The 23,155-nt window shown below is 40.1% G+C and overlaps 1 protein-coding gene across 21 annotated transcripts in view; it reads right to left on the reverse strand.

Moving 5' to 3' along the window:
* LOC139760042 (uncharacterized) overlaps positions 1-23,155 on the reverse strand; it is a 174,099-nt gene that overhangs the window by 72,124 nt on the left and 78,820 nt on the right. For 15 of the 21 annotated variants that reach the window (XM_071682784.1, XM_071682792.1, XM_071682783.1 and 12 more), the window contains 8 exons: positions 22,560-22,805; positions 22,151-22,279; positions 21,519-21,695; positions 15,045-15,426; positions 10,667-10,849; positions 8,308-8,492; positions 2,391-2,516; positions 1,055-1,225 (listed from right to left, as the gene is read on the reverse strand). In XM_071682784.1, coding sequence (XP_071538885.1) covers positions 1,055-1,225; positions 2,391-2,516; positions 8,308-8,492; positions 10,667-10,849; positions 15,045-15,426; positions 21,519-21,695; positions 22,151-22,279; positions 22,560-22,805 — 1,599 coding nt within the window. The remainder of the gene's footprint in view (positions 1-1,054; positions 1,226-2,390; positions 2,517-8,307; positions 8,493-10,666; positions 10,850-15,044; positions 15,427-21,518; positions 21,696-22,150; positions 22,280-22,559; positions 22,806-23,155) is intronic. The other 6 variants (XM_071682797.1, XM_071682795.1, XM_071682794.1 and 3 more) reach the window with 2 other exon arrangements.

Consider the following 23,155-nt stretch of genomic DNA (forward strand, 5'->3'; position numbering starts at 1 on the left):
TATATATATATATATAATCACGTGTCTATCAAATGGCGTCCTAGCTACGTCTCTTGGTTGTGTATCAACTGACTATTATATTTCTCTCTTGTATTTCCCCTGACGATCTGATCATTTCTCGAAAGTGCACTTGGGAACTTATCGTGTTTTATTTTCCCCGTGGACTCATAGGAACATACTTGATCACGCTCAAAATTGTAATCCATTCCAACATATATATATATATATATATATATATATATATATATATATATATATATATATATATATATATTACACGACAAGCACGGCCAGAGAATAGGAGGCATCGGCAAATAAAAGCAATCAGGCACTTCACACGCAGACGTAACAGCAATTCACCATACTCTGCTTAGTGGCTCCTTGCTTGATTCAATCATAGCTTAGATGTTTGGGCATTGGGAGTACCTAGTCTCTGTTGTCTTTCTGTATATGTCCAAGATCTTATTTTCTCAAAATCTTTAGAATTTAATTTTTCGTCTGTTATTGTTTTTGAAACTATCTAGATAATTTCTCATCCTATTTATCACTTTCCATTGCCTCAAAATACTTCTACTTCTTTAGTCTAATCTACCCTACACTTGAACAGTTATTGCTCGTATCTCGTGATTTTAATGCAATGAGTCTGAGAGGCACGTACCATAGACTACACATGTAATACGTGGAAAGTTTTACTAATGAATCATCTTGATACTGGGTTATCATATCTACCATAAGTCCCACTCTCTCCTTCCTAAGCACTCTTATGTACTCCATTACAGCTCTCAGGTGAGCCCTCATATCAATTCCACACCCATTAGGTGAGCCATCACATTCCATCCACTTCCGTCTAGTGAGCCATCAAACTCCATCCATAAACTACAGGCTATTCTTCACACTCGATTCACAAGCTGCTGATAACATCTTATTTCCTGACTCACTCACGCAGGTAACTACTTGTAAGTTCAATAGCTGACTAGTTACATGCCGGTCCATACACACCCCTTAAAAATCCTACCTTCCATACCCCAAACCTCTTATCGACCCTCCTCCTCACCAGATTGTCTCGTGCTTTCTTGGCATTTCTAAGGTCACGTTCGGCTTTCTCCTTGACCCTCTTATGCTCTGTAAGTTCCTTTTTAAGGTCGTCGCGCTCCTTCAGCCACGACACAGTCAACTCCTTTTGACGCTCCTCAGCCACCGTCAGGTTGTTCCTCTCCTCGTCCAGCTGTCCCGCTCCCGGTATCATTCAGGAAGGTCCCATACGTTTTTGTGACGTTTCAGATCCAGAAGTAACGTCCAAGAAGCATTCAAGAAACGTTCAAGAAGCGTTCAGTAACGTTGAGAAGCAACCAAGTTGAAAGAGAATCAAGCATAACAAAGTCAGTGGAAAGAACTTAATAGACTTAGGAAATAGGGAATAACATTTGATACCATTACATTTTTGATCATGGCCTGCAATGCTAAGATTCTTACTTCTAATAAGAAATTTACACATTCAAGTGATATGATAACCATGCATTCATTGTTCACAAGAGCAAGCATGATTTATTGTACATAGTTACTTGCCGTAATGAAGAATATTCCCAATCTTACTACATGCAGAAAAGAAAGATCTGAAATGAAGACTTAGATAATTCATGCTGACAGCCAGAGGCAAAGAGAACTCGGTCCAAGTCTCCAGTGATCATCACTGGTGAGGGACATTTTTGGGTGAGTTAGCACCTTCTAGAGGCATTTCAAATACGAGTCCACTTAGCACACAACTACCATTTGGGAAAACACTCAGAGGGCATGAACCGTGGCCTTTATACGCACTAAAACTATACCTCTCACGGTTCAATATTCGTATCACACAGCCTGAGGATTTGCGTACATATATTCAAGCTTCTGTACCCTACATGCAAACATGTCTGTTTCTGGGTCTAAGAGATACCCAGAACAAGAAGAATACATGGAAGAAATGAAAAAGATAATAGCAACATTGTGAACAGGTATCAAAGTGATCGCTGATCTGTCGCGAGGGAGAGCAAAGCTGACTCTTGTGTTCTCATACCTTACCTGGAGTGAAGGGTCGGAAAACCTCAGTCATACTGATATAAAGAAAAACTCATGTTTCGATGACTAACGATCATTAAGAATTTCTATGCCAACAGTCTCTAGTCAGTTGACCAGTTAGTCAACCAGACACAATCAAAATCACGTACTTCGGATGCCTGAACGGCATTTTTCATGATTAACTGTTTCGCAACGAGTTTTACAATAATATATAACCTTACGAACAAGAATTTTCTCTAAGAAGTTTGTTAAGGTCGCCACCTTGAATGACCATAACCAAATGTCTTGTCCATAAATAACATTAGCGTTTCTTTGGCACACGGAGAAGAGCATACCTTGGTCTCCAGCCTCTCCATCGTATACTTGTTCTTCTTCTCGGTCTTCTCCGACAGCCTCAGGCTCTCCTCTGCCTCCTTCAGCTTTTTCTCCAGGACGGTGACAGTTTGCTGCGCCGTAGACAGCTAGATAAATGGTGATAATCATTTAGTGTTGCACCTAATGATCAGCATGTGTCATTTTGTTTTTATATCATGTTTATAATGAGTTTATTTTTCACTTTTACTGGATCATTAAAAGACTCTACGTTTGTTTCTATTGTTTTATATACCATTTGAAGGACTGTTGTACCTATACTCTGCTTGTGGGTATCTATACTCTGCTTGTGGGTACCTATACTCTGCTTGTGGGTATCTATACTCTGCTTGTGGGTACCTATACTCTGCTTGTGGGTACCTATACTCTGCTTGTGGGTACCTATACTCTGCTTGTGGGTACCTATACTCTGCTTGTGGGTACCTATTCTCTACTTGTGGGTACCTATGCTCTGCTTGTGGGTACCTATGCTCTGCTTGTGGGTACCTATGCTCTGCTTGTGGGTACCTATGCTCTGCTTGTAGGTACCTATACTCTGCTTGTGGGTGCCTATACTCTGCTTGTGGGTACCTATACTCTGCTTGTGGGTACCTATTCTCTACTTGTGGGTACCTATGCTCTGCTTGTGGGTACCTATACTCTGCTTGTGGGTACCTATACTCAAGTTGTGGGTACCTATACTCAAGTTGTGGGTACCTATACTCAAGCTTGTGGGTACCTATACTCTGCTTGTGGGTACCTATACTCTACTCAGGCAATTAACATTTGTTGTATTGATTTACCTTTAAGGCACCTGCACAGGTGTAGTACAAGTACCTTCCCTCTGTACTGCCTGTTTCAGTATTTTCTGATTTATTCTTAAGTTTCATAAGTAAAATTTGAAGAGAAACGTTGATAATGAATGACTTGGCTGTAGCTCAGTTAGTAGGTGGAATTCGGAGTTGCCATCGGCATGATAATGTTCTGTATTGTCTTCAGCCTGGGTGTGTTACGTAATTCTAAAGTGGTTTACAGGTGTGAAACAGGATTATTGCTGGCAGCGTTTGATTTTCATTTCTCTTATATTATGATACATATATCATACTTGATCGTCGTTTACCACGACAGCGAGGTAGTGCCAGGAAACAGACGAAGAATGCCCCATCCACTCATATACACATAAACGCCCATACACGCACATATACACACATATGAAGATACATATCAACATATACACATATACATATACACACATGCACAGACATATACATGTATACGTATTCATACTTGTTTGTCTTCATCCACTCCTGGTGCTACCAAACCCCACAGGAAACAGCATCGCTACCCTCTGTTTCAGCGAGGTAGCGCTAGGAAAACAGACAAAAAAAAAGGCCACATTTGTTCATTCTGTTTCTAGCTGTCATGTGTAGTGCACCGAAACCGAAGACCTTTCCATGGTTTACCCCAGACGTTTCACATGCCTTGGTTCAGTCCGTTGACAGCACGTCAAACTTGGTATACACATCGTTCCAAGTCACTCTATTCCTTGCACGCCTCTCACCCTCCTGTATATTTAGGCCCCGATCGCTCAAAATCTTTTTCACTTCATCCTTCCACCTCCAATTTGTTTTCCCGCTTCTCCTTGCTCCCTCAACCTTTGACACATATATCTTCTTTGTCAATCTTTCCTCACGAATTCTCTCCATATGTTTAAACCATTTCAACGCACCCTCTTCTGCGCTCTCAACTACACTCTTTATTTCCAGACATCTCTCCTACCCTTCCATTACTTACTCGATCAAATCACCTCACACAACATATTGTCCTCAAACATTTCATTTCCAACACATCGACCTTCCTCCTATAGCCCTTGCTTTGCAACCATATAAGATTGTTGGAACTACTGTTTCTTCAAACTTACACATTTTTGCTCTCCGAGATAACGTTCTCTCCTTCCGCTCTTTCTTCATCTCATTTCACCAGTACCTGTTATTACTTTCCCACTTGCCCCTTTCACTGATGTTCCCATTTGTTCTCTTGTCTTACGCACGTTATTTACTTCTTCCAAAACATCTTTTTATTCTCCCGAAAGTTTAATGATACTCTCTCACTCCAACTCTCATTTGCCCTCTTTTTCAACTCTTGCACCTTTTCTTGACCACCTGCCGCTTTCTTTTAGACATCTTCCAGTCATTTGCACTCCTTCCTTGCAAGTATCGTCCAAACGCCTTTCTTTTCTTTTTCACTAACAACTTTAGCTCTTCATTCCACCACTCACCACCCTTTCTGATATGCTTACCTCCCATCTTTCTCATGCCACACGCAGTTCTTGCACAAGTCATCGCTGCTTCCCTAAATACATCCCATTCCTCACCCACTCCCCTCACGTCATTTGCTCTCACCTTTTACCATTCTACACTCAATCTCTCCTGGTACTTCCTCACACAAGTCTCCTTTTCAAGCTCACTTACTCTCACCACTCTCTACTCCCCAACATTCTCTCTTCTTTTTAGAAAAACTCTACAAATCATCTTCGCTTCCACAAGATAGTGATCAGACATCTCTCCAGCTGCCCCTCTCAACACATTAACATCCAAAAGTCTCTCTTTTACATGCCTATCAATTAACACGTAATCCAATAATGCCCTTTGACCATCTCTCCTACTCACATACGTATACTTATGTATCTCTCTCTTTTTGAACCAGGTATTCCCAATCATCTGTCTTTCTTCAGCACACAAATCCACAAGCTCTTCACCATTTCCTTTTACAACACTGAATACCCCTTGTACACCAATCATACCGTCAACTGCCACATTACTCACCTTCGCACTTAAATCACCCATCACTAAAACCTGATCCGTGCATCAAAGCTGCTGACACTTATTCAGCTGCTCCAAAAACACTTGTCTCTCATGTTCTTTCTTCTCATGACCAGCTGCATAAGCACCAATAATCACCCATCTCTCTCTATCCACTTTCAGTTTTACCCACATCAATCTAGAATTTACTTTCTTACACTATCACATACTCCCACAACTCTTGCTCCAGGAGTAGTGTTACTCCTGCCTTAGCTCTTTTCCTCTCACCAACCCCTGACTTTACTCCCAAGACTTTTCCAAGCCATTCTTCTCATTTACCCTTGAGCTTCGTTTCACTCAGAGCCAGAACATCCAGATTTCTTTTCTCAAACATACTACCTATCTCTCTTTTCTTCTCATCTTGGTTACATCCACACACATTCATACACCCCAACCTGAGCCTTCATTTTTCTTATTTCCAGATACAACTATATGGTATTGGTCCGTGTTAGATATTCACATTGTGTATCACACTTTACAATATCCCATAATATGACAGACACTCATTCGCAGTAACTACAAGTAACTACAAATGCCTTTTGTTTAGATGTGAAAGCTATTCATAAGGTAGTCGGTGAATCTTTGGAAATATGGCTTCCTGAGAGGCTGTATTCGACGCCTGGTAACTAGTTTTGGACACTCGCAGTTAAGTAGTGTACTATGAGTGTAAGTTGGTGCTGAGATCTCTTCTCACTGTCTCTAATACTAACATGTTTTTTCTACTGTCATTACTATGATGATGACAAAATTTACAGTACCACTAAGATCTTAAATGATATACAATAGTTTCTTAACATACATCCGAGACAAAATCTGTTTAGAAATTCAATTAACTGACTTCGTTTTTATTCCGAAATCGTGTTATTTCCAGCGTAGAAGTGAGTAACTGAAACACTCCCTCCTTAAAGTAAGAAATACTTTATATAAGCATCATGAGATTGACCAGTGGTATGAAGACCGGAGATCATGCAATGGATGCTAACGAGACAATGGATGACAAGCCTAACAAACACATGTCATCACACAGACAGTCAGAAATAACTGTAAATGGTACACAAATGTAATGTAAAGTAGGTCAAGTTCCTTGTGCACATTACTGAAAACTTTCCAATTTTTATTATGACTTGTTCAAGTCATTACAGGAAAGATTTCTTACCCGAGAACCTAAGTTAAAGAGTTCATCCCTCTAACTTACCTACAATCTGTGATGGATATAACAAATATTGGAAAGTGTTTTGAGGCTTGTCTTGGTTCTTCATTGTCACCTATATAAGACGCTGAGAAAAACCAGTTATTGATATAATGAATCGTTCCTCATAATCTTACAATACGTTTAGACTTTAGGGTGTTCTGGATCGTTCTCTTTATGTAATGTTCAACCTAATGTACACAATAACTAAATGAAACGTTTAAGTGGTTGCCTATTGTTTGTTGGTTTAAAGTTAACAATTAACCCATCTCCAAGGTATTCAAAATATATAAACATAACTATTTTTTTTTACTACAGCTGACATGACACGGACGAAGCATGTTCTAATAATTGCCATCTCGGAAGAGAGGCAAGAATAAATAAGTGAAAAAAAAAATGCTACAAGAATTGTTCTCAACTCCTCAGGTATTTCTAGATCAAAGTTCTAAAGATTGCAGTGTCATAGGATAAGGTTAAGACAAGAGGGAAAAGAGAATTACACAGCTTCCTTGTACGAAAAAAACGAGATATCGTAAAAGCGAGTCCTCACTACATAAACTATAAGTAGCAGCCAATCACGCGCATGGATGCATATACTAAGAGCCAGGAAAATGCAAACAACTTTCGCAACCTTCGGCTAAAATGATACCTGTACAACAGAGAGAGAGAATGCTACATTGCGGTGGACGGAAAGGGATGGTTGAAGACAGGTAACAGCAGTAAAGCAGATAAGGAGCACGGTTTATCATTTCATTCTGGCTAAGAGAAAGTGGGAAGAACCACTCCATCTTTGTTAGCAATATTCAATGTTGGAGCAAATGAGATAAGAAACAGTTGCTTGCAAGTACAATAACAGCGGCACCTATGCAACAACCTCAGTTTTTAGAAAGGTTTTGTGATGTTCAAGTAATGATTCTAGGAGAGAGTGGAAAGTATAGATATACCGAACTCGTCCATGTTGCTACAAAGGCTATATTACAGTGCTTTGAAATTAAGTAATAGGAAAAGTAGTGTAAACATTTTTTTTCTACAGATGAATTTAAACAGGAAGCTATTTCCCCCATCTCGCGATGCCGAACATGTCAGAACTAAGGGAGGATTTACATTCAGTGCGGGAAAAGAAGAAACATCAGAGTAAGAAAGGGAAGGAGACTGAATCTAATTACGTAAGAGGGAATAGTAAAGTACGGTTAGAGGCTGAAGAAGGCTCATTTCTTGAGGGAAGAAAAAGGGATGGCGATATGTCAGAACCCTAAGGAACACCACTGTAGACAAAGTAAGTGGGAGATGTCGAGCATCATCGACTACCACGATGGAACTACTGAAAAGAAAACTATGCATCAAAGATGAGAGAGAAGCAGAAAAAAGAAAGTTTAGCATGCTCGGACGTGCCAGACCCTTCTAGATACTTCAGAGATGTCGAGGGCTACTACAAAAGATTCACCAGAATCCCAGATAGAAGAAAAGCAAAGGTGGAAGACATAAGAGAGATTATCAGTAGATATTGAGCCTCCAAAGCGATGTGAAAGATGGGAATAAAGTCTTGATTGTTTAAGAACACGAGTGTTAAGGAGAGTCTGGAAAGCTCCGAAAATAACAGAGGTGAGGATTATAGATCAGCAATCAGAAGGGATAAAAACGGTCTATTTTGTCAGGGTTGGGCTGAAACAAGTCATAATAGAAAGGGTAAAGCCCTCTTTTAAGAGGGAGACTAGATAGGCGAAAAGGAATCTGAACTAACTCAGACGCACTCTTCTTTGGGACGTGGTCCATACTGTTATATTTATCTAAAGGTATGAAATGATTTCCAACTAACATTGATAGAAAGAGCAATGATTACTGAGGTCTTACTTCTTTCTGCAGTTTGTGTTTCTCCGTCTGCACCGTGCGAAACTCTTCAGACCCAACCAGAGACCCATCTCCAATCTTCGTCTTCAGCTCGTCGTTCCGCTCCTTTTCCTGACTTAGTTCCTTCTTGAGTGTTGCTAGCCGCTCCTCGTAGCGTCTGAGATCATCCTCGTGGCTTCCGGGTCGTCCTGAAGACCAGGAGGTTGTGAGTCATGAGCGCAAGACCTAGACCACAGCAGGCGATGTTAGCAATGCAATTATATTTCTACGCCTACCTCTTAAATCTCTTTCCTACTCCAACTGCTCTTTATCTTTTCTATGGCTAATCTATAGATCCCCGCTTTCCATCATTCTTTTCTCCAGCACGGTTGCGTTGTGCAATAATGTAGAAAGTGGGAGAAAACACCCTGACACTCCTCCATTTCAAGCGAGGCTCTTATAAACTGCGATCATTTAACTAGAACAGAAACAAGTAGAGATAGAGAGAAGAGATAAAGAGAAAATGATATCTAGAGAGAGAGAGAGAGAGAATTTAGAAAGTTTCCTCGAAATCACGGAAAAATTAAGCTTTTATATGGTGAGGAAAATGATGAAGATTTTCCAAGTAAACAACATCTTATCCCATGTTACAAACGTTACCGACAAATAACATTGTTTCTCTGCAAATATTTTCATATCGTTACAAGGAACTTTACATCTGAGAATCATTCTTTACTGTTAACGAGTAAAGGCTTGTCTGGAAAATGATAGACCTAAGATCTCTTACTCAACCTTTTTTTTCTTTTCTTTTTTACTGTTACATCTAATTGCATGTCTGGACAGTTAATATAAAACAATACATACTCTTCTTGTCTTCTCATTTTCGACAATGAAAATAAGAACCGAAAACTCATCTATATTCGGCAGCGTGTGGAGAGTGGTTCTGATTTTATAGCGCAGTTAATGATGCCCTTTACTAGTCCAAAGTTACCTTTGTTTTGCATTTTTACTGAGGATCTTTGTACTTTAGTTCCCATTTTTACTCCGAAACCTAATGAAAATAAACAGCTTAATCTGATTATTCATAAGAATATTGCTACTCTATTGTTCCCTTTGTCCTCATCTGCATTTAGTTACCACTTCCTCATAACGTAGAGCGAGAGAGAACCTTACGTAGAGAATAGTAGCTCTGCTTCTGAAAATGATAACTGTACTCTGCAGACTCCCAACATATATCTTCAACTACCTTTTGATTTTACCATCCAACTGACGCTAGCCAGTATAGCCTGTTCCTAGCAAGTTGACCAATTTGTGATGTCTAGTGACCACCTGGAACACTCGCTGCCATTTGTAAGTCATCAGCACCGGTACAAGCCTCGATACTTCTTCCTTAGAGCACACATTACATAATTTACTTCGTTTATTTACATAGATTACATCCCTCTTAACGACTGATAAACGCCCAGCCATATACTTAAATACGAACATCATGTGAAATAACACCGTCTATAAGTCCATCTATATGTGACTATGCTTAATGAATACTAACTCGAGCAAATAATTTTTTTTAGAGATTCAGTTTGCTTAGTTTTATTTCTGTATCACTGATTACAGAAAAGCAACACCTTCCCACACTAAACAGAACGTTACAAATGACCCACTACCACTTCACTAGGTAGTTCTTTCCATCAGTCCTTCAAATAAGAAACTCTCGGGACATCATGCAGTTACCAATTTCACCTCTAAGTTCATGCCATTAACTTCCATAGTTAAACCTTCTACACCACTAGGGTCGTGCAAGAAGCAACATCCAGCAATGGACTGGAGTAAGTGACTTTCATCTACCGTTGTGTGCTCACAAGAGGTTTTCTCCATCAGCAAACTCGAGCAAGTTGCTCCCATCACAAGTAATGCTATACAAGAAAGGTTCCCCACTACCAAACATTGCGAAAGCTGTGCAAGATAACCCCCACCACCATACTAAAGCAAGTAAATTCCTCCACCGAAAAAAAAATGTGGAAAAGGCAATATCCTCTTGCGCAATACTCACGTTCCGTCCTAGAAACTGTCGACACTTCAAGTCAGTCATCCTGTTCGGTACTCACATTTGCTTGAATATGTGCGTAAAGATTCTTCACAGAATTTTTTCAGGCCCTCTCATTCAAAGCTCCTTTATCTTCGTTCCCGAGATGAATATGGGGTGCACAGTACATAAGCCGCTGATAACGGCACAACTAAGCTAAATGTTGGTCATGTTATGTCGGCCCCTCCCCGTTAAGGGAATCTGTCAACATTTCCAGTCTCTTTACCCTTGAATAATCCTCCGTCTACTATATAATATTACACTGATATTTATCTGTGCATCGTCGTCATTAAGACTCACGTTTGTTTGTTAAAGATTTGTCAAGTTTCTCGCGCTCCTCCTTGAGCTGCCGTGAGAGCTCCTCATTGCGCTCCTTCTCGCGCTCAAGCTTATCCTCCAGGTCACGTAGGTTTGTTAGGTCCTCCGAAGTTGGCCGAGGCTTCTTCTTCTTCTCTGTCTCCTTCAGCGACACATGGAGCCGCGCTGTAGGGCCGAGGGGGCCGGCACGGGGCAGGGTTGAGGTTGTGAGAGTAAGTATGCAGGACAGGTCGAGGTGATTGGGAAAAACATGAGAAGGGAAGGAATACGTGGGAAGATAGTTATGTAGGCCAGGGAGATGATAATGACAGATTTTTAGGTTGGTCAAATAGGCAAGTGGAACAGGTACGAGGCGATAGGTCGAAGTGGACAAAAGAGGAGAGTTAGCGGGCATAGTTGTTGACCAGGTAGTATTGACCAGGTGGTTACATCATAGAAGAGAAACAGAGATAAATGAAAAATGACAAATAGAATATGTTACGAGAGTAGTAGAAATCACAATTACATTACACAAAAGAAAGATGTAGTGTGTGGATGTATTCATGTAGGAAAGGAGGAAGGATTTAAGGAGTGAATGAAACAGAAATGTTGTCAAACACAGTTTGGGTTAATCTTCATAACTATTAGCATCAGTGAATTCAAAATAGCTTTGTGACAAAGGTGCTCTCCTGAAAAAATGGCTGAATTGCTAGTGTTGAACAAGAGGCCGAAAAATGGTGAAATGATAAAAGTAATTCACCACGAATGAGTAATAGATAAATGAGAGAGATCAAGATCAAGTATTTGGGAATAGTTCCGGAAAATCTGACAGGAAACGCTAGATTAACCTGAACTTTGTCGTTTAGCAAAATCAATAATTTCTCATTATTGTTTTGTATCTGAGAAGTCCTGCTATGCAAGTAGAAAACACAAATACACATTTACAGTAAACCAAGATTAGACCGAAACAAACAGTCATATGCAATGTTAGGAGCTGAAGTGTGTAACGCTGGAGTTACAAGGCTGTGTGTGTTCAGTTTCTTTACTGTGGCTTGTGTAATACTAATGCATCTTGAGTGTGCATGTTCATATTCTTTACTGTTTGATGTAACACTGGAGTAACGAGAGAGAGAGAGAGAGAGAGAGAGAGAGAGAGAGAGAGAGAGAGAGAGAGAGAGAGTGTGTGTATCTGTCTACTCACATATGATCATGGCCTCCTGAGAAAATGTTTGTTCTTGCTTGTATGTGTATGTGTTAGATATGACAATACGCAAATTTGTTTGTCCCTCGATAACATTCAAGCAAATTTTGTCTGTACATTCGCTTGTGTGTTTGTGTCTTTACATATGTGTGTGCCTTATGTCTTTTTATTCTTTTGAATATCTCTTACTGCTTGTGTGTGTGTGTGTGTGTGGCGAGATTATTCAGCGAGCTGGCTATAGTGTGCAAAGGTATGGTTTAGGGACGCACAAAAGTAAATTGCAGTCAGTGTTGAGGAGTCAACAGGATCAACAGCTGCAAGACCTATTTACAAGTTATATTACAGCCATAAGTGTCATGTTACTCTGGTCTGGTTACACACTTACAAATTTTGTTTCGTATTATTAAACTTAACATATAATGGGAGATCCATAAGTAGTCTACGTCAGTAACTATCAGTGTTGCCAGTAGACAACGATTACACTGGATATTCGTCGTAATGCACATGACACTGTGTGGTACTGTGACCATTATTCATAGAATGAATTTAGCAGTACGGAAAAGATCTAATCACAAAACATGACGTATTTTACTCTTGTCCAAAAACTCATCATGTCAGTTGGGAACAGTGAATAACTGTATCTCCGTTCTACAGACAGCGTACCCGTGTGTGTGTGTGTGTGTGTGTTTGTGTGTCTTCACTACACCTTTAACTGTCGACGGTAATTAACAAATGTTCTCGCATGTACAGTCATTTGAATTCGTATGAATTCCACAAGGATGAGGAGTTTTTCGTTTATGAAATGACATTTATCCATATTTCCTCAAGGGATGTCATAGAAACTGAAATAAAACTACTGTCATGAATATATAGTCTGAGATGTATTACTGAGGCCAAAGTTGTTACAGCATCTTCACGCGTTTATTACCAAGGACCAAGTTATCACGAAACATCTAAAATGTCTGACATGAAACAAACACAGAGATGGCATAGACATACTAAGCCAGACTAAAAATACCCAATGTTACAATCGGTTCGTCTGCTGCCCTTGCCCTCCTATGAATATATATATATATATATATATATATATATATATATATATATATATATATATATATATATATGATTTGTTACAGACAACTGTGTATTCATTGCTTACAAGCTTTTTCATAAATTTTTCAGCTATCCATATGGTGCACTTCACACTGTTGCGAAGGTTGTATATGAAATTAGCATTATTTATTCTTGAATTTTCCTGCACGATTTTTAATTGACAACTGTTCGTCCAAAGAGGCGAAACAAGATAACTAACATCACACTGCATCACACTATACTAAAAATAACGCCAAGTCTTCAATTCGCTTCCTAAAATCTAGAGGCAAAACGACTACTGAGGCTATCTTTTAACGTCATTTACATTTGCTGTCGTAGTAAAGTGGTTGGTTTAGGCATGGGTATAGGGTAAGTGAGATCAGGTGTGAAATGCACTTCACTCTGTAGACGCTTCATTACTCACAAGAAGGGGACCAAAACCACATGAACAGTCATAACTCAACTCATCAGACATATGGTGGAGAATAAAAGAATTTTAAACCAGAATAATGACATACAGAAACTTAAAGCAATTGAATGTCACACATTCAAAAGAATGATATCTATAAACATCTAAAACACTGAAATACAATGAACTTTGGATTCATACTTTCACAATCAATCACTAATACAATTAGAACAAATACAACAAAAAACATGCCCAGCAGAGAAGCCCAGAACACCTGACCTCACCTTCCCAATCAGTAGATATTTTGCACCTCGATTTCAAGATATAAAATAAAAAGATACATTATGTGCATGTACATTATTCATACTCAACTGCTATATCTCATCAAAAGAAATCAATTGTCTTCGGAAAAAACGCCGTCTGCAAAACAAAATATCTATTTTCAGTAAGATTCAAGGATGAGCATTGGAGATCTGATATAGAACATTCCTGATAATGATAACAGTGATAAGTGCACCATATACAAAACTGAGAAGGCCATTAAAAAGTCTGTAAACAGTGAATACGCACTGGCCTTCAATAAATATCAAAAGGAGAATATCCTACTTTATTATGAAAGAGGTGAATCAGGTTTTCGTGTCATATGAAAATGAATAAATTTGTCTAGGTTTTACCAATGAGAGCGAGAAGTATTCTGCAAATTAGCTCTCATTTCATAAAGTCTCATGCAATGAATCAGATACAGAGCAAATCAATACTAAGATCAAACATTCAACGCATGTTTGTCGACCGATGGGACAAGCGATTCTTCCTGTGTATCCAAAATTTTTATGTTGTACGTTATATGTAAGGGAGGCGAGATCGTGGTCAACATTAATTTTTCCTCTTAGTGAATAGCTTTTGGAAATTTTTTGGTTCCTAACAATGGATCGTCTAGGCAGTGTTCTAGAGCTTTACTTTATAAACTGCTACCAAACTTTTTCCTCGGGTAAGTAACAGTCCTTGACGCCACGTTTACTTCGTTAGCAAACTCTCTCGTACATGTGCACCTGAGCAGAGACTCGGGTATGATATCTTTTGCTTTCTTATACATCTTCTCTGTGAACCAATCATGCCAGAAGTTTGATCTCATTCTCTTTAAAGCACTTTAGATGCTTCCCTCTGGCAGCTCATCTTTCATATATTCGAACTTTCTTACTGTTCGTCTTAGCTAATATGACTGATACCTTATACATCGTTTGGCCCGAGGCAAACGTTCTTGATCTTGTTCTTTCACTCGATAAAGATCATATGAATCATATGGTCATCAACAACGGTGATACTCTACTGCCTAGTTTAATTCACCATGTCTTTCTTTCCAATGAATTCTACCGTAGCATTAGATTTAGCTGTTGACTAATGATTAGCTGGGCCACATCTTGGCTAGTTTTAGTGGTGTTCATACGAGAATATCTCAGAACTCAAAAAAATAATAATACTGATAAAATGATTAACAACATATTAATGAAATACGCACCCAAGGCTAAAACTTAACAGAAAACCTAATAACTCTGAATAAGGTGAACGAAATGGAAACTGGAAATGATTGATAATTCAGAACTGAAGATGTCGAGAAAATAATGGCATGCATATGAAACCTGAGCAGCAATTCCATGTCTGCAAGTCCTAGTGCCACTTACCACACTCGGCCTCTAATTCATTAACCCATTTTATCAGTGTTGCCTTTGGCGTAAAATCTTTTGGCACCCTGGGAGCTCTATCTTTGTAGCCCGAGGATATTTTCATCTCCTCGCAGTCTTTGAAGAGCTTATTGTATTTTCCTTGTACTTCATCCACCTTCTTTTTTAGATTACCAATTTCATTGTCCTTCTGTGTCACTTCACCTCGAAGGCGGTCTTTCTCCTGCTTTAAATTCACCACTTCCGAGCTGTTGGCTCCCAGTGCCTTACCGTCATCCTCGCTCCTCGAAGTGGTCACGGCAGCGTTCACCTGCGCCATCTTCGTCTTCTCGTTGGCCTCTTTCAACTTTTTCTCCAGTCGTCGTACCTTCTCCTCCATTACCTGTAAGTTAGACGATATATGTTGATAAGGAAGGTCATGATGTAAACATACATAAGAAAATAATGACTTCATTAATTGTGGCTTCTCTGGCTAACTGTGATACCAAAATGATAAAGATCAAAATATCTAATACTCTTTATGCTCCTCGACGGGAATTTCTCAAAATAATTGTTGTCACATTTCATAAAGATAACCTGTGTCGTTAAAACACTTTTCAACATTTAGAGTAGGATCATACTTCACACACAAGTGTAGGATCATACTTCACACACAAGTGTAGGATCATACTTCACACACAAGTGTAAGATCATACTTCACACACAAGTGTAGTATCAGGCTTCACACACAAACGTTCACCTTCATCAACTTCAGGTCCATATCTGACCTTTGTGACTACGTACTTACATGCTAACTCCTCTAGTAATAGCTTTTCTCACTACAAACTTACTTGAACCCACAGACAAATATCTTCTTTCCTTTCTAAGTGTCACTTACACAAATCTCAAATCTCCCATGATAGGATTGTTATTTTCATCCCTTGTACGTTGTTCACCAGCTTTGACTAAAATTGTTAATGATAATTTTTCTCTTCAAATATTTCGATTAATATAATCATGAAACACAAACACACTCATATCCAATTTGAAAATACAATAGTGATGATTCCATCTATGCGTAAGAAAACAAGTATAATCCCAGGCCCTTGAAGACGTAAAACACGAAATGCATGTGTGACTTATCGTGTTTCATTCTTCCTAGATCACGGCCATAACTAGATTTATCCGCATATATATATATATATATATATATATATATATATATATATATATATATATATATATATATTTTTGTCGCTGTCTCCCGCGTTTGCGAGGTAGCGCAAGGAAACAGACGAAAGAAATGGCCCAACCCACCCCATACACATGTATATACATACGTCCACACACGCAGATATACATACCTACACAGCTTTCCATGGTTTAACCAAGACGCTTCACATGCCTTGATTCAATCCACTGACAGCACGTCAACCCCGGTATACCACATCGCTCCAATTCACTCTATTCCTTGCCCACCTTTCACCCTCCTGCATGTTCAGGCCCCGATCACACAAAATCTTTTTCACTCCATCTTTCCACCTCCAATTTGGTCTCCCTCTTCTCCTCGTTCCCTCCACCTCCGACACATATATCCTCTTGGTCAATCTTTCCTCACTCATTCTCTCCATGTGCCCAAACCATTTCAAAACACCCTCTTCTGCTCTCTCAACCACGCTCTTTTTATTTCCACACATCTCTCTTACCCTTACATTACTTACTCGATCAAACCACCTCACACCACACATTGTCCTCAAACATCTCATTTCCAGCACATCCATCCTCCTGCGCACAACTCTACCCATAGCCCACGCCTCGCAACCATACAACATTGTTGGAACCACTATTCCTTCAAACATACCCATTTTTGCTTTCCGAGATAATGTTCTCGACTTCCACACATTCTTCAAGGCTCCCAGAATTTTCGCCCCCTCCCCCACCCTATGATCCACTTCCGCTTCCATGGTTCCATCCGCTGCCAGATCCACTCCCAGATATCTAAAACACTTCACTTCCTCCAGTTTTTCTCCATTCAAACTTACCTCCCAATTGACTTGACCCTCAACCCTACTGTACCTAATAACCTTGCTCTTATTCACATTTACTCTTAACTTTCTTCTTTCACACACTTTACCAAACTCAGTCACCAGCTTCTGCAGTTTCTCACATGAATCAGCCACCAGCGCTGTATCATCAGCGAACAGCAACTGACTCATTTCCCAAGCTCTCTCATCCCCAACAGACTTCATACTTGCCCCTCTTTCCAAAACTCTTGCATTCACCTCCCTAACAACTTCATCCATAAACAAATTAAACAACCATGGAGACATCACACACCCCTGCCGCAAACCTACATTCACTGAGAACCAATTACTTTCCTCTCTTCCTACACGTACACATGCCTTGCATCCTCGATAAAAACTTTTCACTGCTTCTAACAACTTGCCTCCCACACCATATATTCTTAATACCTTCCACAGAGCATCTCTATCAACTCTATCATATGCCTTCTCCAGATCCATAAATGCTACATACAAATCCATTTGCTTTTCTAGGTATTTCTCACATACATTCTTCAAAGCAAACACCTGATCCACACATCCTCTACCACTTCTGAAACCACACTGCTCTCTTCCCCAATCTGATGCTCTGTACATGCCTTCACCCTCTCAATCAATACCCTCCCATATAATTTACCAGGAATACTCAACAAACTTATACCTCTGTAATTTGAGCACTCACTCTTATCCCCTTTGCCTTTGTACAATGGCACTATGCACGCATTCCGCCAATCCTCAGGCACCTCACCATGAGTCATACATACATTAAATAACCTTACCGACCAGTCAACAATACAGTCACCCCCTTTTTTAATAAATTCCACTACAATACCATCCAAACCCGCTGCCTTGCCGGCTTTCATCTTCCGCAAAGCTTTTACTACCTCTTCTCTGTTTACCAAATCATTTTCCCTAACCCTCTCACTTTGCACACCACCTCGACCAAAACACCCTATATCTGCCACTCTATCATCAAACACATTCAACAAACCTTCAAAATACTCACTCCATCTCCTTCTCACATCACCACTACTTGTTATCACCTCCCCATTTGCGCCCTTCACTGAAGTTCCCATTTGCTCCCTTGTCTTACGCACTTTATTTACCTCCTTCCAGAACATCTTTTTATTCTCCCTAAAATTTAATGATACTCTCTCACCCCAACTCTCATTTGCCCTTTTTTTCACCTCTTGCACCTTTCTCTTGGCCTCCTGTCTCTTTCTTTTATACGTCTCCCACTCAATTGCATTTTTTCCCTGCAAAAATCGTCCAAATGCCTCTCTCTTCTCTTTCACTAATACTCTTACTTCTTCATCCCACCACTCACTACCCTTTCTAATCAACCCACCTCCCACTCTTCTCATGCCACAAGCATCTTTTGCGCAATCCATCACTGATTCCCTAAATACATCCCATTCCTCCCCCACTCCCCTTACTTCCATTGTTCTCACCTTTTTCCATTCTGTACTCAGTCTCTCCTGGTACTTCCTCACACAAGTCTCCTTCCCAAGCTCACTTACTCTCACCACCCTCTTCACCCCAACATTCACTCTTCTTTTCTGAAAACCCATACAAATCTTCACCTTAGCCTCCACAAGATAATGATCAGACATCCCTCCAGTTGCACCTCTCAGCACATTAACATCCAAAAGTCTCTCTTTCGCGCGCCTGTCAATTAACACGTAATCCAATAACGCTCTCTGGCCATCTCTCCTACTTTCATAAGTATACTTATGTATATCTCGCTTTTTAAACCAGGTATTCCCAATCATCAGTCCTTTTTCAGCACATAAATCTACAAGCTCTTCACCATTTCCATTTACAACACTGAACACCCCATGTATACCAATTATTCCCTCAACTGCCACATTACTCACCTTTGCATTTAAATCACCCATCACTATAACCCGGTCTCGTGCATCAAAACCACTAACACACTCATTCAGCTGCTCCCAAAACACTTGCCTCTCATGATCTTTCTTCTCATGCCCAGGTGCATATGCACCAATAATCACCCATCTCTCTCCATCAACTTTCAGTTTTACCCATATTATATCTTATTTCATTTTGCTTTGTCGCTGTCTCCCGCGTTAGCGAGGTAGCGCAACGACACAGACGAAAGAATGGCTCAACACACCCACATACACATGTGTATACATACACGTCCACACAAGCAAATATACATACCTACACATCTCAACGTATACATATATATACACACACAGACATATACATATATACACATATACATAATTCATACTGTCTGCCTTTATTCATTTCCATCGCCACCCCGCCACACATGAAATAACAACCCCCTCCCCCCCCCATGTGCGCGAGGTAGCGCTAGGAAAAGACAACAAAGGCCACATTCGTTCACACTCAGTCTCTAGCTGTCATGTATAATGCACCAAAACCACAGCTCCCTTTCCACATCCAGGCCCCACACAACTTTCCATGGTTTACCCCAGACGCTTCACATGCCCTGGTTCAATCCATTGACAGCACATCGACCCCGGTATACCACATCATTCCAATTCACTCTATTCTTTGCACGCCTTTCATCCTCCTGCATGTTCAGGCCCCGATCACTCAAAATCTTTTTTACTCCATCTTTCCACCTCCAATTTGGTCTTCCACTTCTCGTTCCCTCCACCTCTGACACATAAATATTCTTGGTCAATCTTTCCTCACTCATTCTCTTCATGTGACCAAACCATTTCAAAACACCCTCTTCTGCTCTCTCAACCGCACTCTTTTTTTATTACCACACATCTCTCTTACCCTATTACTACTTACTCGATCAAACCACCTCACACCACATATTGTCCTCAAACATCTCATTTCCAGCACATCTATCTTCCTCCACACAACTCTATCTATAGCCCACGCCTCTCAACCATACAACATTGTTGGAACCACTATTCCTTCAAACATACCCATTTTTGCTTTCCGAGATAATGTTCTCGACTTCCACACATTCTTCAACGCTCCCAGAACTTTCGACCCCTCCCCCACCCTATGATTCACTTCCGCTTCCATGGTTCCATCCGCTGCCAAATCCACTCCCAGATATCTAAAACACTTCACTTCCTCCAGTATTTCTCCATTCAAACTTACCTCTCAATAGACTTGTCCCTCAACCCTACTGTACCTAATAACCTTGCTCTTATTCACATTTACTCTCAGCTTCTTTCACACACTTTACCAAACTGCAGTTTCTCACACGAATCAGCCACCACCGCTGTTATCATCAGCGAACAACAACTGACTTACTTCCCAAGCTCTCTCATCCACAACAGACTGCATACTTGCCCCTCTTTCCAAAACTCTTGCATTCACCTCCCTAACAACCTCATCCATAAACAAATTAAACAACCATGGAGACATCACACACCTCTGCCGCAAACCAACATTCACTGAGAACCAATCACTTTCCTCTCTTCCTAGTACATATGCCTTACATCCTCGATAAAAACTTTTCACTGCTTCTAACAACTTGCCTCCCACACCATATATTCTTAATACCCTCCACAAAGCATCTCTATCAACTCTATCATATGCCTTCTCCAGATCCATATATGCTACATACAAATCCATTTGCTTTTCTAAGTATTTCTCACATACAATCTTCAAAACAAACACCTGATCCACACATCCTCTACCACTTCTGAAACTACACTGCTCTTCCCCAATCTGATGCTCTGTACATGCCTTCACCCTCTCAATCAATACCCTCCCATATTATTTACCAGGAATACTCAACAAACTTATACCTCTGTAATTTAAGCACTCAGTTTCATCCCCTTTGCCTTTGTACAATGGCACCATGCAAGCATTCCTCCAATCCTCAGGCACCTCACCATGAGTCATACATACATTAGATAGCCTGACCAACCAGTCAACGACACAGTCACCCCCTTTTTTGATAAATTCCACTGCAATACCATCTAAACCCGCCGCCTTGCCGGCTCTCATCTTCCGCAAAGCTTTCACTACCTTGATATACATATATCAAGATATTTTCATTACGTTTCTGACTACAACTAATTCGCTACTTACAAGTATTTTCGTAGTCTTCACTTTTCTTTATGATGCACTATGGAGAAGGTTCAACACTAAATATCCAGCGTTTCATGCTAAATTCTTCTGTGAATATTTCTATAATGACTGTTTCACCCTAACCCATGTCAAAAGTTTCGTCTAAAAGATACGTTGTGCCATTGTAGCAATTTTAGAGTAAGATTTATGAATGAACATTTGATGAAAACTTTCGCGCTAAATGCAACATAAGGAAAACTGAAAATACTGTGATATTGTGAACCTTCAGTACGCTCTGGGTTGTGTGTGTGTGTGTGTGTGTGTGTGTGTGTGTGTGTGTGTGTGTGTGTGTGTGTGTTTGTATCTGTGTGAAAAACCGATTTCAGAGTTTGCCAACCTGTCTCTCAATGTAGCTGCTTTCGTTGGCGGAGAGCGGAAGGCGCTTAACCACACGCAGCTGCAGCTTCTTGTTTTCGTCGCACAACCTCTCGTTTTCCTCCTCCGTCGCTTGTATTTTCACCCTCAAAATATCTGCCTCCCTTTCCAGCTTCTTCACGTCCAGCCCCGTCTCTCCCTTCAAAGAAATGTATTCACTTATTTTACTCTATCATGGTCACTATGAAACCACAATTCTCTTGTAAGTTTTTGATAAATCCCAAAAGATTGAACGTATGAAAGCTTCAATAATCTAATGGAACTCTTACCGAATTCTTCAGAACCTAATATCAAAGCATTCATGTGGAAATACTTCTCTAAACAGTAACTACTACATTACAGCAGAAAAACATTATCAAAGTGATTCGTGTCTGACAATATCGTCTTCACGCGAGACTTCAAAATGAGGCACCATGGCCTAAGTTTCCGACACTGAAAATTAACTGGCATTTACAATACCGTTCCTAACCAAGTCAAGGAACACTAAAAAAAAAAAATTTGATTTAGTGTTCTTTATGCACAACCTGTTGTATCAGGAGAACAAACAAGTCATAAGAACCTGGAAACATGCTAAGTTCTTGTTTCTTATATTACCTTGACGGACTTCTCTGTAGAAGCGAGGACTCCCTTAATCTCCTTCTGTAGCCTCTCATTCTCTGTCTCTAGATCTTCAACCTTCCGCCTCAGGACAGCTGCCTCCTGCTCGTTCAACTCCAGTTGGATCTGCAGTCACAGCCGCAAATTAGACTTAATTCATGAAAGTGGCTCTTCATTGTATATTAGAATACTGCAAGCAATGATGGCGTCGCAAAGATTATCGGCAAGGTAGCTTTGCTGAATATATGGATACCCCTACCATCGACAAATCTTCCCTCCACCTTGAGAAAAAAGAATGGTAAACGAACACACACACACACACACACACACACAAATTCTTCAACTTTTAGGGCTTATTCTTTTTGCACTGGAACCATTCAAAGGCAATATACTGAGATAGTGCAACCTTCAGTTCGGTTGGGTCGAGGTCTTCGGTAATGCCTTCGTCAGGTTCCTTGGTAGGAGGTTTCTCCGTCGAGCCCTGGCGACTCAGTGATCCCCGTTCCACAGAGTTGGACCGCTCCTGGGATCCAGAGCGCTCGAAAGACCTCTGCCTGTTGGCCTTGGCTTTGTTGCTCATCTTCTTGAGCTGAAGCGCCAGAGTTTCGTTTTCCTCCTCGACTCGTGAAACCTTCTTTCTCAAGTTCTTGGTCTGCCGAAGGGAAGATAACTTTCAGCATTGTTGATAAGACCTAAAACTCTAAAGAAACATTGATATTAACTAAGACATTCGTTCTCTAGGATATATTTCGATAAAGAAATATTGCAAATATAACAAATGTCCAGTAAGCGTCAGGACTCTTCTTAATCTGCACAACCCTATTGGAAATATTCTACATACAAAAATAAGTTGCTCGGTGTCGCCCACAAAAATAGTAATTCTAAATGTTATCTCTTACACATTTCAATGAAATAGAGTAAATTCCGAGATAAAACTTTATAAAGCCTTCACATTACCAAACACAAATTTTGGAGTGTAAGGTACATATAAGGAACTTGCTC

The sequence above is a fragment of the Panulirus ornatus genome, chromosome 35, assembly GCF_036320965.1.
Source record: "Panulirus ornatus isolate Po-2019 chromosome 35, ASM3632096v1, whole genome shotgun sequence".
NCBI classification, from domain to species: domain Eukaryota; kingdom Metazoa; phylum Arthropoda; class Malacostraca; order Decapoda; family Palinuridae; genus Panulirus; species Panulirus ornatus.